Genomic DNA, 18,202 nt, shown 5'->3' with positions numbered 1-18,202 from the left:
GGCCTAGTCTGACTATATCCACGCTTGGTGCCCTGTGGGTGGTTGAACCAAGAGCAGCAGGACATGGGCAACAGTAGTTGAACTTTGTGGCTGCTCAGCATGAGACCATGCTGGGAGGTAGAACAGCAAGGCTGGAAACAGGGATGCTTCCAATGAAGGTAGCACTGAAAGAACTTCCAGCTGAGCCTCTGTCGGAATGCCCTGGGCAGCGTGCTGAATATATGGGACTGCAGATGCCTCTTTGTGATGGTGTGCAAAGGAAAAGACCCCTGGAAAGCACTTGGACATACATCAAAGCTCTCAACGCAGTAACTGTGGTCAGTGAAAGCTCACACTACAGGGAAGCACCATTATCCTTATTTTATAGCGGAGGAAAAACTCAATACACCAGAGGTTAAACACGGCAGAGGATAAAACCATTTTCTCGCAGCTGCTGCTGCCTGGATCTCTGCATCTTCAAGGGCAAACAGGGCTCCAGCACCTCTACCTGCAGACCAACTACGCTCCAGCACCAAGTGCCTAGCCACCACCCGCAGTCCCTGCCCTACCGGGGGCATGGGCTAATGGTGTTACTTAGGAAGTCGCCCAGTGTGTCACTTTGAGTTCTAAAACAAATTAAAGCAAATCAATGACACAGATCAAACCACCAAGCCAGTGCAAAACCTGGGCCTCCCAGTGAGTGCTGGGAAAAAGAGGCCTTTCCTCCTGATGGATTTGATTGTGTGCTTGGAAGCACCAGGATTTAAGAGGCTTCCCTTCAGTTGGCACAGGCCAGGCGTGAGGAGGAAAGAGCAGCAGCACTCCTGTTCTCCAGCTCTTGACTGGTCATTAAGTTGACTATCAGCACAGTGACATTTGTCAAACAGACAGTGACCATTAGTGAATGATCAGAGAGACCAAAAAAAAAAATTGCATTTAATTTCAAATCGCCCCATTGGGCTTGAATGGGAGGCCTGGGGGTGAAAGGGCAGCTTATTAGGATCAAAAACATGCATGACAGGGCTTCAGCCCATTAGCAAATGAGCTGCTATTTTAACTAACTGTAATTCTTTGATTCACTGAAGAGCCGTGGGGGGACCTGCCCTCCTCGAGCCATTCACCAAGTGAAGGAGTGGGAACAGGCACAATGCAACCACAGCCATGATGATGGGTTTACAGTTGGCCCTGCTTAGGCAGCACCAAAGAGCAAATGGTATTTACGGAAAACAGACGCTGCCTGCAAGGCTGCCTGGAGCCATCAGTTCCTAAGAGGGAGCAGAGGACATCAGAGCTTTGCCTGGTTTTCCTGGAGTTCAATGTGTGATGCAGCACAGGATGAGACAACAGCTCAGCCCTACGCTGCAGAAGATGCTTCGACAACCCCAGCCATGTTCATGGCTAAAGGCAAGACCTGGTAAGCCCACACCTCGCTGCCCCAAAGCAACTGCATCCCCCAAGGGGTGAGCCATGGTCAAAGCAACTGTGAAGGCTCATGCAGTGGGATGAGGTGTGTGGCCACCAGCCCCTGCATGGACCTGCTCTTGAGTGGCAGCAGAAGGCAAGTTTAACACCAGCTGTGGACTGGGGCAGTTCACTGGTGAGAGATGTGATCCCATAAAGTGGTAGATGTTGAACCTGTGAAGAGCAGGTACCCCATGGACACTGTGATTTTAGTAATTATTTAGAGAGATCACTAATCCAGCTGGAAGCTGGGCTGTAACTACCTCTCCCTCCTATGCATGTGTACGCGCCCTAAAGCAATGAAGCAGGTAAATGCATCAGTGAGGCTGGGAGACCTCCTAAAATCATAAGCTCAGAGGACTTGCTGGACCTGAGCTACCTGCTGGCATTAGACCCATTTCTTTAATATGTGACCTTCTTGGTCACAAGATTAATTTCTGCTTGTTAGATGTTGCTTTGATGACTTGTTGCAGAGACGCCCTGAATGGCCATATGAAAAATGACCGATGGGTGAATACAGCAGCTGTGTAGATAGAGAAAGCAAACAGAAACCTGCAGGCCACAATGTGGTTCTGCTTTCTTTACACTTAGGGTCTCCTTCCTCCATCAAATCCACCCTTCCTGTTTCACCTGTCTTGCTGGGCAGAAAAATGAGGGGAGCATGCCTTTAGGATTAGGAAAAATTCATGTCTCTGCAAGTTGTCATAAATTGGACATCTCTAAATTTTTCCTACCCCCACAGGCATCACTGGCTCAACCAGAACAGAAGATCCAAGCCCGAAGCCATGTCCTCCCCAGTGACTCCTGCAGCTCTGGCTGGCTGGGATGAAAGATGGGTGATGCTGAAGAGGCAGAGAACCTGGTGTGTAACTAAGCTGAAACTCATTTGCTGCTTACATGAAAGATTCCAGCTCCCAGGTACCTGCTGGAGCTCTGTGACATGACTTTGGAAGGTGGCAGACCATGGGGTTCAGCAGCACAACCCATTCCACAGTATCCTGCAGATGTGGAATTGCAGAGTTTGAAAAACTGCATCTGGTTTCAATCACCTGTATCCCTTCCTTATACAGTTTTATTCCACTGAAGCTGTTTCGCATCAGCGTGTGCATTCTGCTTTGTAATACCCTGATCTGAAGTGAAAGCTGCCAATGGATGAAAAGCTGCAGGAGTGATGGGAATATATTTGCCTGGATTTCCATTGAAAGGGAAAGGGTTTTGCTCAGTCCTAGTGCTTTTCTAGTTCTCCAGTGTCTGCACTGTTTGCTGCTCGGGTTATACATTCAAATCCTGTCACAACCATCCATTTTTGTGGGACGAGGTTACAATACCAGTTCTGGTGTTATCCTTGGATCAGCACAGGTTTTCTATGAGAGGCTTTAATCAAAGTCCCCTAGGGAGTCCAGTGATTGACCTCAGTAAATAACAGACTCATGGCACACAGCAAGTGCTGTTTGCTTTGCTGGTGCATTTTGAGAAAGATGGGCAACAACCAAGATGTCCCCAAAACCATGGGAAAAATTTGGGCTTCTTGATGCCATGCTCAGCACCAGATGTGTTGACTGTAGAGGCAGACTCAGTGCCACTAAGACGTTGCTGAGCACCTAAAACACTGCCTGGATGAACTAAAAGGCAGAAGACTTCCTCTTTTAATTTCTGAGGTTTTTCCCTAACAAGCCATGTCTGGTGAGCTCAGTTCAACCCACTCTGTGTTATTTTCCACCCCTGTTTGAGTTTCCTCTACTTGCCACCAGAAATCCAATTTTGCAGCCAAGCATTTGCAGAATCTTAGCCCTGAACCTGCTTTGCTCAACAAAACCCACATTGGAGGAAATTCTGCAGCTTGATGGACCTGGTAAGCCATGGAGAGAAAAGCCCAACTCTCATTGCCAAACTTGCTGCACGCATAGCCCAATCACGTGTTACATTAGATTAGATATTTGATATTAGCTTAGATCTTAGGCAGAAGCTCTTCCCTGTGAGGGTGCTGAGGTGCTGGCACAGGGTGCCCAGAGAAGCTGTGGCTGCCCCATCCCTGGCAGTGTTCAAGGCCAGGTTGGACACAGGGGCTTGGAGCAACCTGCTCTAGTGGAAGGTGTCCCTGCCCGTGGCAGGGGCTTGGAACTGGGTGATCTTTAAGGTCCCTTCCAACCCAAACCACTCTGGGATTCTATATGTGCTAGCCTGCCATGCTGTACCTCACCCGAGGTTGGAGATAATCCCCCAATCCTTGTGAAAGTCTCCCACTAGAGATATATATTTAAAAAGAAAACACCAAAAGTCTGTGTTCTTATTTAGCTCAATTTATCCCTCACTGAAAAACATCATCTGCTGTTTCCTCACTGTCTGTTAAAACAGGCATGACTGCACGTACCTTATAATGTGACTCTGTCTCCTCTTCCTGAGTAGAACTGGAAGGAGATGGTGTAGCAGACTTACTTCCTGGGGGCGATGGGGACCCGTGGGTTACACCGCTCCGTATCCCCATCTGAGATATGAGCTGGGACTGGCTGAGAGCGCTCATGGGGCCGGCCAACATCCCGGGCCGATTGATCAGGGGCACTTGACGGTTGGACTCATAGGACGTGGCGTCCGAGTGGACCATCTCCTGGATCTGAGTTAGGAGAATATCACTTTGTCATCAAAAAATGTATTTATTTGTTTATTATACTGACAAATCACTTTAAGACAAACTCTTCTTGACTGATTAAAGTTATTCTACACAGCTGGTAAAGTCATCTTTGTGCCCCCTTCCAAACAGGCCAAGAGAAAGCACTGAGTACCATGCCCCCAAGGCTCTACTCCTGCCATCACCCTGCTCACATGGACTACAACAGAGGTAGACAATTTTCTTTATACACAGGTCTGGGTATCCAGCCCTGGTACATCAGCAATGCAGCATTAGAGGCCATGGAGCCAAACATGCTCTTTCTGAACAACGCTTTGGTTGACATTTAGTAACTACATAGATGGAAAAATAGCTGCTTCTCTGAGCTTATGAAGGCACCACAACCTTCCTGCATCCTTTGTATGCATGCCAAGTTGCCAGTGCTGCTGGAGATACACCCAGGAATAGGAAGCACAGAAGCACTCAGTGGAAGCCACAGGTCCCCACTCCCATCACATTGCTCTACCCAAAGCTGTGACACTGACATCAAGCCAGAGGTCTGTATGTCTCTGAGCCACAAAACATGTCCCAAGATGGACCCCAATGCTTGGGGGCAAGCCCTGCTGGTGGCCACCACCCCATTTCAGCTCCTCCTGGAGACAACTCTTCCAATTATAAATATTGCAGTCAGTTCCGATCCCATTTGAAATGAATGTAGCAGGAAAAAAAAATCCAAAAGAAGTCCAGACAAGGGCCAATAAAATTATGTTTGTGTGTGAATGCATGTAAGCAAAAGAGATGAAGGAGGAGGATAAGTGATAGAGTTGTCCCCCAAAATGAAGAGTTTCTTAACACACGTTTATTATCCTCGTAATGTGAAAGTGAGGGGTTGTCTGATGGGACTGAAAGACTGATCACACACAGAGCTGGTGGGACGCACAGACACAGCACAGGCCACCAGCACCAGTGCTGCCTCCTGAGGCTGCTGAGCCCAACGCTCTGGAAAAATCAAAATCAAAATGAAGCATATATATATGGCTAATAAGAAATGTCAAATCATAGATCCATAGAATGGTTTGGAAGGGACCTTAAAGATCATCCAGTTCCAACCCCCTGCCATGGGCGGGGGCACCTTCCACTAGAGCAGGTTGCTCCAAGCCCTGTCCAACCCGTCCCTGCCCAGCCAGGTTTAATGTTAACAGAATTAATGTTAACATGAGTTTAAAGACATGTTTATTTGTTAACAATCTTCATTTCCAATCAGCCCACCGAGGTGTGATCTCTCCTGACCAGGGGAGGCTTGCCAACTCCATTAGCAGTGCACACAGAAAGAAACCCGGGGAAGACCTGCAAGGGATTGGAAGGCTTCAGAAGAAATAAATCCAATGTGAAACCAGATTTACTGCTGCAGGTCAGGAATCAAGAGCTTTACACAACACCCAACAGCATGTTCTGCTCTCCTTCAGATTCTCCATCAGTGGAGTCAGGGGAATGAATTTTCCTAGATTCGCCTTTTTTCTGTGTTAATTATGAACTACAGGAATTTAACTTTCAGGAAGAATCAAAGACTGGTTTGGGTTGGAAGGGACCTTAAAGCTCACCCAGTTCCAACCCCCTGCCATGGGCAGGGACACCTTCCACTAGAGCAGGTTGCTCCAAGCCCCTGTGTCCAACCTGGCCTTGAACACTGCCAGGGATGGGGCAGCCACAGCTTCTCTGGGCACCCTGTGCCAGCGCCTCAGCACCCTCACAGGGAAGAACTTCTTCATTATATCTAACCTGAACTTCCCCTGTTTCAGTTTGAACCCATCACCCCTTGTCCTATCACTACAGTCCCTGATGAAGAGTCCCTCTCCAACATCTTTGTAGCCCCCTTCAGATGCTGTAAGGCTGCTTTGAGGTCTTGTATTTCAACAGCACAAGGAGTCTGACTGAGGCTGACTTGGGGCCATGCTGAATTGCTGTCCTCAGCTTTGGTGGTTGCAAGGAAACACCAACTCATGGAGGTACCAAGGCTGGCTTTGCTCCACCATGGGACTGAGGAAACACACTGCTGCATGAACTACAACAAGTTTTATGAGCCCTGGTAATCTGCCTTATTGCGGAGGTCTGGCCTCTCCTTGCCACACACTACTGCCTGGGAAACCGTGGCCAAAAAGACCTTGAGTATGTGCATGCTGCAGCCAAGCAAGATGGGGATGGACAACGGGCTCAGGCAGCACAGGAGACATCAGAGAGGCAATGTTGGCATTTGCAATTGAATTTGCAAAAGTCATGGAAATGGCCAAGGGCAGAGATGGGGACCCAGGTCTGCACCCACCCGCCATGCAAGCACCAAGCTCCTTCCCAAGTTCCAGTGAAAAAGGTACATTCGTCTTGGATTTTGTCAGTTTAACCCAGATCTTTCACGTTGGAGAAGATCTGGCAGCTGCTAAGGCAAAGAATAATTTATTGCCTTTATTTTAAATTTAAATGAAGAAAAAGTTTAGAAGAATGCGTATTTTAGAGACAGGGAAGGCTATGAAATGCGCCTTAAAAATTGCAGAATTTAAAGTAGCTCATTCCCATTTGCAGTCTCTTGGGTAAACACCGGATTAAGAGAACTTTTGGAGGGAAACTTTTATTATGTGGCCAATAGACCACAACGGCTCCATTTATCCGTTAAATATGTAATCATACTCTTTTTTCTTTACAGTGTATGTTATTTATGCATCAGAGCAGAACAAGTCGAGGAGTGCAATTATGGATATGGGACACATGCTGCAAATGTTGCTGAAAATTCCTATACAGGAAAACTCAGAAACCTGAGCCCTGGCTGGGAGAATCTACACAGAAGCCTCCTGCAGACAGCAACCAAAGCACAGCCCTCTCTTGAAAAGCAGAGACATCTCTCCTGGGACAGATATCTTAGCTCAGAGGCCTCCTCTCAAGCAGCTGCCTATTTCTTGACACCATTAGAACCTGGTGGTTTTACTTACAACCTTTGCTGAGTATTGCTGACTTTGACACCCTCTCTCATTCTCCCACATCTTCACCTCTTCTCCCCGTGGACAGCAGGCTTTGCAGGTGGATATGTACCATTGTAACTATGCTTCTCATATCCAACCCTGCTGACTGCTGCGTGGAAGGACAGGACCAGGAAGTGTCCTCAGGATGAGAGAGCAGTGGTGGAAAAGCCATTTGTGCTCTCCACTTGTAAGATGTTTGGGGTGGAAGTGAAGGCAAGTAGCTCGTGCTTCTGCCATGGGCTTTAGGGTGCTGATGGCCTTCACTCAAGCTGGGGAAAGGGTTTGTCCTGCTTCCCGCTGCGAGACCCTGTAGATGCAGAGCTATATCAGGGGCCTTAGACATGCACCCAAAGTATATCCCCTCAAGAAAGACCCGAGGAAAGAGAACCACAGGAGCAGGACTCAGAGATGCTCCCCTGCAGCAAATGGCCCTAATTAGGAAAGTAAATAATAGAACCATAGCATCAGAGTGGTCTTGGTTGGAAGGGACCTTAAAGCTCATTCAGTCCCAACCCCCTGCCACAGGCAGGGACACCTTCCACTAGAGCAGGTTGCTCCAAGCCCCTGTGTCCAACCTGGCCTTGAACACTGCCAGGGATGGGGCAGCCACAGCTTCTCTGGGCACCCTGTGCCAGCGCCTCAGCACCCTCACAGGGAAGAATAATGAATGAAATTGTGATGAAGGCAAACCAAAAAGAACAAGGTAAGAAATGCAACATTCCCCCTACAAGAGCAAACAACTTCTTCAACCACAGCACAAGGTCCTGTGGGATGCAAGCCCAGCCATGGGCTCAGCGGGGCTGTACCCGCTCCTTTCCCCTCCACAAAGCACTCAGCATCCCTGCAGAGCCCATGGAAGCACACATGTAATTAAATAACCACCCTGCAAATGTGATTAGCTCCATCGCCAGGAGCGCTGGCTCCAAGATCCAAGTCAGCTCCTGTCTCCATCCCGGGCATTCAGCACCACAAACTTGCCGTGAGCTGCTGCAAAAGGCTTGGGACGTGTTTGCAGCCTCTTCTGAAAAGATATTTTGCATCTCAGAGGAAACATGAGTGAAATGTGATGTAGTCACAGTTAAAGTAATTAAGTGCATCTTACTTAGCAGATTCCCAAAGGCTGTGCTAGCTCAAAGACAGCTTTTTTTTCTTCTCCCCACAATATTTCAATTTTTTTAATGAATATGTATATCAGGCCTATAAATGCTCCAGCTAATCCTAAGAGAGAAAAATAGGCTGACAAACAGCACATGACCGGCGGGAGCGGGCAGATGGCACAGACCCAGCCATGGGCACCACCCCATGTGCTGGGACACCAGACATGAAGACCACCAAGCTTCCTGCCAGACATTCCTGTGAAGGACTTGGGGGTGTTGAGTGAGGAGAAGCTCCCCATGACCTGGGTTCAGTGTGTGCTTGAGCCCAGAACCTCCCCGTGTGCTGGGCTGCACCCCCAGAGCATGAGCAGCAGCTCAGGGAGGGGATCCTGCCCCTCTGCTGTGCTCTGGGGAGACCCCCGCTGCAGTCCTGATCCAGCTCTGGGGCAACAGCACAAGAGGGACGTGGAGCTGCTGGAGCGAGGCCAGAGGAGGCCCCGGAGCTGCTGCGAGGGCTGGAGCAGCTCTGCTCTGGAGCCAGGCTGAGAGAGCTGGGCTGGTTCAGTCTGGAGAAGAGAAGGCTCTTAGCCTTCTTAAGACTTTAGCCTTAAGGCTTAGACCCCTTAAGGCTCTCCTTAAGGAGAGACCTTAGAGCAGCTCCAGTGCCCAAACGGGCTACAGGAAACCTGGAGAGGGGCTTTGGACAAGGGCCTGTAGGGACAGGACAAGGGGAATGGCTTTAACCTGCCAGAGGGGAGACTGAGATGAGCTCTGAGGCAGAAGCTCTTCCCTGTGAGGTGCTGAGGCGCTGGCACAGGGTGCCCAGAGAAGCTGTGGCTGCCCCATCCCTGGCAGTGTTCAAGGCCAGGTTGGACACAGGGGCTTGGAGCAACCTGCTCTAGTGGAAGGTATCCCTGCCCGTGGCAGGGGGTTGGAACTGGATGAGCTTTAAGGTCCCTTCCAACTGAAACTATTCTATGACCCCACAACTGCCATCCTGCCTGGGGCAAGTTCACACGGGTGGGCTGAGCAACTATTCCAGGGGCGGCCACAAGGCACGGTTTACACCTCCTTAGGTTTGTTCCTGAGAACAAGCCATTACAATCACAATCAACCAGGGAGAGAAATGATCTGCTGAACAGCTTGGAAGAAAAGTTTTCCCAGCAGGCTTTTTCCACATTGAAGTTGAAATGTAAACGCATCACCATAGCTGAAATGCTTAGAGATGGTTTACTTTAAAGAGAGAGAGCAGGAGAGAGAGGAGCTGATAAGAAAATATATCCCCAATTACCACTCCTCCTCTTCCTGATTTGTAACTGCTCCTAATAAACTTTCATGGTCTATGTAAAATGCTTTAGTGCAGTGACAAATTTCTGCTGGAATTTGAGATGTCTTGTTCAGAGTAATAGCTATCTCACACAGGTGCCCAGCTGCTATTGTAAAATCAGTAAGCATTTAATTGAAACAAATGACTATAATAATAGTACATTATCCCTGCAGGCTCATAGCCATAACAGTTTTAATTATTGAGTTAAGAGTCAAACTAATTTATCCTTTAAAGTAACAGCCACGTCTTTGGTTCCACCGATCATCCTATTATGAATACGAGGGGAAAAGGAGGGAAGGATTTAAAAAGGAATGAAGTTATTTTTGTAGGGGTGGGGGACATTTATCATATGACAGAGGCTTTCTATGTGCACTGGGGTATCCAGCCATGGTTGTCACCCCCAGTGAGCAAGCACCCCCCTACCAGCTCCTGGGGGTCCCACCATCAGGCTGCCACGGTGGGGCTTTTCTAGCCCTACAGCAGCAGCACAGGAGCCCATGGGAACTGGTGGTGTCAGCTTTGGGGTTTGGGCACATGGACATTTTTTGAAACTATACTGAAATTTCCCTCATCAAACACAGGGGCCTTTCATCAGTCTGCCCTTCACCAACGCCAGTGCAGATCATAATCCAATCCCTCCTGCTTTCGCCAAAGACACAGAGTGGTCCTCTGCACTCTCTCCCCACCCTGCTCATTGCTATAAATGCTTTTTGGACTTCTCCATTAGCCAGCACCCACCCTGAAGCACAGCTGTGTCCTGCATAGAATCATGGAACGGTCTGAGCTGGAAGGGACCTTAAAGCTTATCCAGTTCCAGCCCCCTGCCACGGGCAGGGACAGCTAGAGCAGGTTGCTCCAAGACCGGTCCAGCCTGGCCTTGGACACTTGCCAGGGATGGGGCAGCCACAACAGTCTTACATCCCTTCTCCATAACCACCATCTCTAAGGAGAAGAGTCCCCATGTTGAAAGAACAATATCATTTCTCCAAATACATATTCATTATTACTGATGAGTTTATCAGGCCATGCTAGAAGCTCTGCATCTCTATCTTCTGCTGCTTGCCTACTCACTGCATCATCTACAAACTTCAATGGCAACTATTTAATGCTTTCTTTGGCAAAAATATGACAAACTCCAGGCAGACAGAGTGACAAGCACATCCAGCAAACCCATGTAACACTGATTTTGTATTGTTCAACTTGCGCAATATACTTTTGTGCTTCCAAGTCAAATGTCTTGCAGATGTCTAAGGATATTATGTTAGCACTGTTACCTTTATCACCCAAACCTGTAATCTCATCAAAAAAGATATCAAGTTAGTTTGACAGGATTTGTTTTCCATCAGCCCATGTTGATTGGCATTAATTATATTACCTTCCCTTAATTCTTTATTAATTGAGGCCTGGATCTGCCACTCCATTATTTTGCTGAGGATTGATGACAGACTGACAGGGCTGTAATTACCCGGGCTGTTCTCTTTCCCTTTTTAAATATTTGCACATTAGCTCTCTTCTAGTTCTCCAGAGCTTCCCCGATATTCCAAGAATTACTAAATACCAGCATTAGCAGCACCAAGAGCTCCTCAGTCAGTCATTTGAAGCCCTGTGCAGACAAGCTAGCTCAGCCTGATGACTTAAACAGGATTCGAGCAGACATATATGAGAGAAGAAAGTTTTACAGTCTGCTTTAAATGCTGCATAATTTGAAATCCCAACATTTTTAACCAATATTGGCAGTTTCAAATGCAATGGTTTAGAACATGAAGTTTCACTGTAAAGCCATACTGCTGACCCCGAACAAGACTCCTAGGGCTTCTCCGAGGTCAGTTGTGTTCACCTCTGTCTCCTCACCCATGTTTGTTGCTTTCCTTCTGTTACTACATAAATTGCCCCATGTCTTCTCCAGCCTTGACCACCTCTGCATGTTTCCCCCTTGCCAAGAAGAGGAGTTCCCTGCAGCCTCCAGCCTCCAGGGTGGTTTTGGAAAGTGCCTGCCTGACAAGCAGAATTCAGCTCTTTGACAGGCTGTGATCTGGTGTTACAATATCCTGCTATTACAGGGGAAAGGATCATCCAAACATTAATTAACACTCCATCGCCAAGATAAAGCACTGTAACTTCTGGGTGAGAACAGCAGTGTGAAAGGGGATAGAGACTCTGCTTCGCAAACAGGAAACATTCCCTATTAATGTTCTCATTGTCCCTGGTGCTGGAAGGGCCCAGCGAAAAGGAACAGGCAACTTGGTACAGCACAAACTGAACCTTCTTATTTTCCTATGGTACAACCCTCCACTGTGGTCATCTGCCAATAAGAGCATTGTTGTGGACTTGTACAGCAGAGATGTCCATGAGGGTCTCAAATCCAGTAACTCCAACCCCCAAGGAGTAACAAACCATTCTGTGATTGTGTGATTGCAAAAGGTTACGGTTTTAAAGCACCTCAAGGTGTTGAAAGACAAACCCAAGCTTGCTGGACCTCCAGACCTGCCCTCCACCTCAGCACCACTGCAGACCTTCACTCCTATGTTGCTTCTCAAGAAGACCAGTGTAAGGCCTTGGCCCATCCTGAGTCCTGAATCCCACCAACTGTGTGATGATGGAGAAACAACACAGCTGAGATGGGGACCTGGACTGCACATGGGGCGTTTTCTACAGCAGACCTCCTGCAGCCCTGCACCTCGTCTGCACTATGGAGACCCTAGGGCTGCCCTGGGCTTCCTTCACAATCCTGAGCTGCCTCATCACCAGTGGACAGTTGACACCATCCCTGTACAACAGTGTCCCTTTGACTTGAGGGAGAGACAAACCCTGCTGCTTGCATTGGAGGTGCTTGGGAATAACTCAGTGGGATGGATAGTGCAGGAGAACTTCAGAAGCAACCAAGACTGGTGGCAGGACTGCTCCTGGGCAGGAGGAACTCAGACTTCTGTCCTCCTGTAAAACATGGTTCCTCTGAGGTGAGTCCAACTTGTCCCACTCCCTTCACTGCAGCACGATGTGCTGCCATGGCGACCCCCAAGCAGCAGGTCTACACCAGCCATCCCCAAATCATAGAATCATAGAATGGTTTGGGTTGGAAAGGATGTTAAGATCATCTAGTTCCAACCCCTTGCGATGGGCAGGGACGCCTCACACTAGACCATGTCACCCAAGGCTCTGTCCAACCTGGCCTTGAACGCTGTCAGGGATGGAGCATTTACCACTTCTCTGGGCACCCTGTGCCAGTGCCTCGACACCCTCACAGGGAAGAACTTCTTCCTTATATCTGACCTGAACTTCCCCTGTTTAAGTTTCAACCCATCACCCCTTGTTCTATCGCTATAGTCCCTGATGAAGAGGATCCCTTGCTGCTGGGCACCACAACGTGACAACACTACATAAAACACTTAATTCCCCCCCACTGACTTTCTGACACATATTTTGCCTCTTCACCAGGAGCAGCACTGAGTCCTAGAAGGTGATGATGCATGAGGCGAAGCAACCATTGTGACTGTCCTCATGGGAGCACGAGCCAGCACACATCCCTCTCCAAACGCACTCTCATGAGGTCAGGGATGAGTAAAATGGTCCAGGAAAATGCAGGCAAAGTCCTGGAGCATGCATGTGTGTGGAGGAGGAACAACTGCCCCTGGCACTGGGAAGCAGCCGGGCTGCATGTGCGCTCTGTGGTGCTCCTGCAGCTCTCAGCTGGAGCACAGCCTGTAAATAACGTATTCAATAAACTTCTTTCTTTAAGTACATTATTTTACGGATAAAGAACAAGGCTGATAATTCAGTGAACATGTTTGCAAATAATCTATTCCATTAATTTCCGGCATGTTTTCTGAATACATTATTTCGTGATTTTGTAAAACCCATTTGTAGAAGAAGGCAATTGCTGCCTATCCAGGCATAACACCATCACGTCCCAAAAGCTGGGGCCAGAATTCCCTGTAACGGACGGTGGGAGGTAATTAAATAGCATCAGACCCCGAGCTCCCTGCCAACACATGGGGGGTATGATACTTCATAAAATTGTCACATCCCCTTAGTGTGTGTTGGCAAGAGGAGGAAAGCAAAGCCAGTGGGAACCAGCACTGAAGGGGAAAAAGGCAAGAGAAGATGAGAAGTACCTGCAGGTGTGCAAATGTAGGGACCAAGGGGGCTGAGATGGTCCTGGGAGTGGGACAGGGTCTGTACCAGCCCTGAAGCCCACCCAGCACTATTTTCTACTCCAGATATCTGCCTCCACACTCAGGGCAGGTGGAGGAGCAGATAAGCTGTCTCAGGGAGTATTTTTGTTGCGTGATATGTGTCTACTGGTGAGGCAAAGCTACCCCCATGGGAAGCAAGGGGAAAAATCTCTTCAGCATCAGACCTGTTTATGCATCAGATTTTTTTTAATCTTTGGCTTTCATGTTATATTCCAAAGATACTGGTGGGGAGGTGAATTCAGAAGCCAGCCAAGGCCGTACAGAAGCTGCTGTCCCTTGCAAGCTCTGCTGATTTGCAGCCCCTGATGGGGCTCAGGATACCTGAGGGCTCTTGGAGGATATAAAGAAATTCTCCCCAATGAGGGTGCTGAGGCACTGGCACAAGAAGCTGTGGCTGCCCCATCCCTGGCAGTGTTCAAGGCCAAGTTGGACGGGGCTTGGAGCAACCTGCTCTAGTGGAAGGTGTCCCTGCCTGTGGCAGGGGGTTGGAAATGGATGAGCTTTAAGGTCCCTTTCAACACAAACCAGTCTGGGATTCTACGATTCATGACAAAATCTTGCTGGTGGGTTAGAGGCCAACAATTTCATTTTTGTTTTCCTGCCTGCCCAATGTGACAGTAACAACATGGGCAGAGCTGAAGTGTGCTCTGTTGTGTGTCCTTATGAAGGCAAGATGACATGGAACCTTTCCCCATCCTGCTCACAATGGAGAGCACTCTGGGTGACTCCCCAGCCACATTACTCTGTGACAGCCTTGGAGCGTGTGGTACTGATCCTGTTCCCAGCCTTGCAGAGGGGCAAAAAGCTTCACTTTTGATGGAGAAGATGCTGGGCCATGTGCGGACTGTGCAAATCAGGGTAGTTGGGGCATAAAAATTAACATTGGCAAGAGCACTTCCATTTCCTACAGGACTTGTCGCAACCTACTGCTGTACACCACGCTCCTCCATCGACCCTCGCACCCGTGGGCTGGACCTGCAGCCACACTGGCCCCATCATCTGCCACAATACTTCTTGGTGTCTCCATTTGAGCTCTTGCAGCTTATTGAAGCCTCTCTGCACAGGCCGGTTCACTCTGGTTTATGTCTCTCCTGGCTCTTCTCAGGCATTTTAGATATTGCATACACATAAAGCAATAGACTTGAAAGTAATGACAGACCTCCCCATTTTATTGCATGGAGCATTAAACAAGAAGAAGAAGAAGAAGAAAAAGAAGAAGGAAAAAAGAAAGAAGTAATTTTAGAACACAACAGGAAAATGGGAAAACTCCATAGAAAAATCATCCCTGTGGGATTAACTGTGAATGAATTTTAAAAGCTTTTCATTTTTAGATTGCAAAGTTTAACAGCCCACTTCTCAAGTAATGCCCGCAGTATCAGAAAAACTTGGGTTTCCCAGTGGTGATACCATGTCTGCACACAAACCACATCACTTCTCTTACGCATCTGCAACAACCTGCCCCCTTTTTGCCCCACACCTGGGTATCCCTCTGTGGCCAGGTAATGCTGGGATTATTGTGTTAGCTTGTAATAAGTGGTTCATAAGAGTCTCCTATTACCGGGAACAAAAGTATCCAGGGGAGAAGGATGGTTCTGTGGCCAAATATTTGAGTTTCTAAAGCCAGCTCTATCTCAGAGAGGGAACCGAATCTCCACACACCAATTCCCCACCAGCAAAACAATGATCATGGCATTTATCCACTCTGAAGAGGGGAACCTCTGAGAGCTGCAAATGGGAAGACCTTGCTGCATCATGTAAACTGAAGGCACAGTCTATTGCCTTCTTGTCTTTAATTAGCAAATGCTGAACACTTTTAAAATAGGTGCAAAAAGCCCAAATGAGTCTGCACGTACAAAGCTTATTGCAGGAGGGAACAGAGAAGAGAAACTCAAGCACAAACTCCTGTCCCAAGAGCCGTAACTTCTGTTCTGACTCCCGACAATGACAAACCCTTCTCACCTCTGAACTATAATGTAACTATATATAGTTATATTATATATATAGTTATATATATATAGTTATAGCAGCTAATATAACTGCAGCTGCTATTCCAACACAAATTACAAACTTGCAAAAACCTCCATAAGAGCAGAATTAAAGCGATACAACCTTAGGAAGTGCTTACTTAAGTTCCAGCAGCAACATTAACTTGAGCTGCTGCGCTGCCTGCACTGTGCAACACAAATTATTAGGTTAGCTGTAGTATATTAAGGAGAACTGGTGAACTGGTGAAAGAATATTCAGTCCAGCAGCATCTCTGTCCTTTTTGGCTTCCTCATGATGGGTGACAGACACCTCAGAGATTCATTTATTTCCTTCTAACATCAAGACACTCAGTTCCAGGAGGAGAAATATGCCATATTAAATGAGGCTTGGGTCTGCCCAAGACTGGATTGCCACAACAACAAGTATTTTCACTGCCAGTATTTATTTAATCCAGGTAACGGTGGAGATTCAGGCCATCAAAACCAATTCCTTCCCTCCCAAAACATACATCCCCAAGTGGAAAACCAAGAAATGTGTAACCCCATTAAAGGTTTGATTTTTTCCACTGAGATTACTTGCTGGCACTGGGGAGTTTGATCAATTGAGTCTTGAGGTTCAATCAATAAGCGTCAATGACAACATAGTGCATCACAGCTCTGCTCTCCATTTATCAACTTAAATGACTCCAGTCACCCAAAAGACAGAGGCACTAACCCAGCAATCGAGGTCTATGGGGAAGTCTGAATGCTGCTTCTGTAGCACCCAGAGACAGTCCTGGGTTTTTGGTGCTCCCCAAGGAACTGATGGAGCTCACGCCTCAGTAGCAGGCACATTACCCTTGGTGCCAAGGTGTTGATTTGATAGATATGGCAGGACTCAAAGGCAAGGGAAAACATTTCAATGAGGCTCTTGAAAAAAGTGATCGCTATTTTGTCTTACACATTGTGTCACCAAAACATTTTGGATGGTGTGCCACGCTCAGCACTGCATTTGCATTTCCATCTGAGCAGACATCAAGGACACATGCCAAGTGAATGTTTACATTCCAGATTAAATCCCATATCCCAGAGATCTCATTAACCTGCTGACCTGGAATTAAACAAAACCACCTGGAAAGGAAGCGCTTTCCCCCCGCAACGCGCACCAAAAGACACCTTCTGAGGTTCTCAGCCAAGCTCTGGGCATGGGCGGCTTCACGTAGGTGTAAAGGTTTATGTTCCCTGGAACACTTCCCAGGTTTTTTCTCTCCAACACAAGTGTTCAGGTTCTTCAAGAGCTACGGCGGCCTCTGTACATATGGATGGGCTTTATATCTGAACGGTATGGCAAAGGCAACAGGGGAAGCAGGTGGCGGGGAAGCATGAACAATATTCATTGTTCTCAAGGGCTCTCAAGGGCTAAGCTTCTCTATGAGGGGCTTACAAGTGATGAGGACCTCCACTCTCCCTGCTGTAGAGGACACTGCTGTCCCCTGTTACCACCAGAGGGTAAAGCCATGCCAACAGCACATCCATCAGCCTCATGGCATAGGGCTGCTGCCCTCCTTGCCCTGGAGAGGGGCAAGCAGCAGGGACTGTGCAAAGGGACCCATGTCCCACAGAAAAAACACTTCAGAAACATGCCAAATAGAGAGAAAAAACCTATTCCTGTTCTGGTCCAAAAAACCCACAGCAATCTCAGCTTGAACTTTGGGGTTCGAGCTGTTATTTACACACATCCTCGTTTTTTAAACAAAACCTCAAAGCTGCTTATAGGAGATGACTGCCAAAAACTTTTATCACTTTCACAGACTTGTTTTCCAGGAACAGACAGTATTTCCCAAGTAGCCATAAGTGAATCAAAGAGGATGCGCCAGAGCAAATAGACCTGGGAGAAGCTACAGCAGGATTCTGGGTTCCCGACCTGTAGGAAGGGATTTGATCTCATTTCTATTAGCTGTCCCAGCTGGAAATGCAAAAAGGGAATTACTCCAGAGCGAGATGGGCAGATACAAATGCTGTGTCATAACGGATGAAATTTGCAAAGATCGGGCCATTCCATGCTTGCAACTCCCTGTTCCTGAGATGCAAAAGACGGAGAAGAGACCAATATATTATGTGGGAAGAAAGGGTTACTTTTCAACTGAAAATTAATGCACTGAATTCTGAATTAACATGTGGGATAATTAAAACCATCTTTCCAATGCATTTATTATAGGATATACAAAGCTAATTATAAATTCTCTGTTGCTTAATCCCTTGCAGTTTGCTAATGCAGCGTTGAAATCTCTTTGGCCACACTTGTTTAAATTATTCATTAGACAGAGCAACAGTTGTGAACTGTAATTTAAATTGGCGTCTCATGAATATTCAATTAATACAATAAACACGGGAATGTTTTCCTGCACACTGCTCGACAGTTTGTGCTCAAGCTTGTGTTGACACATTTTTATTAACTCTTTATAAAGGTGTTACCTATTTATGTCACTGATTACAATGAGAATAAAAAGTCCCACTCATAAATATTTGTGGCCTTATCTTAAGAGAGACAATGTAATTAGGCAAAGC

The 18,202-nt window shown here is 47.4% G+C and overlaps 1 protein-coding gene across 1 annotated transcript in view; it reads right to left on the bottom strand.

The window, feature by feature from the left end:
• The window catches only part of TOX2 (TOX high mobility group box family member 2), a 143,085-nt gene that overhangs the window by 20,690 nt on the left and 104,193 nt on the right, over positions 1–18,202 (bottom strand). The window contains 1 exon segment of the mRNA XM_030503254.1: positions 3,812–4,051. Within this exon segment, the coding sequence (XP_030359114.1) occupies positions 3,812–4,051 (240 nt within the window).

The sequence above is a fragment of the Strigops habroptila genome, chromosome 13 (genome assembly GCF_004027225.2).
Source record: "Strigops habroptila isolate Jane chromosome 13, bStrHab1.2.pri, whole genome shotgun sequence".
NCBI classification, from domain to species: domain Eukaryota; kingdom Metazoa; phylum Chordata; class Aves; order Psittaciformes; family Psittacidae; genus Strigops; species Strigops habroptila.
The sequence above is the reverse complement of the archived record's forward strand: the minus strand, read 5'-3'. Positions and strand labels throughout refer to the sequence as shown.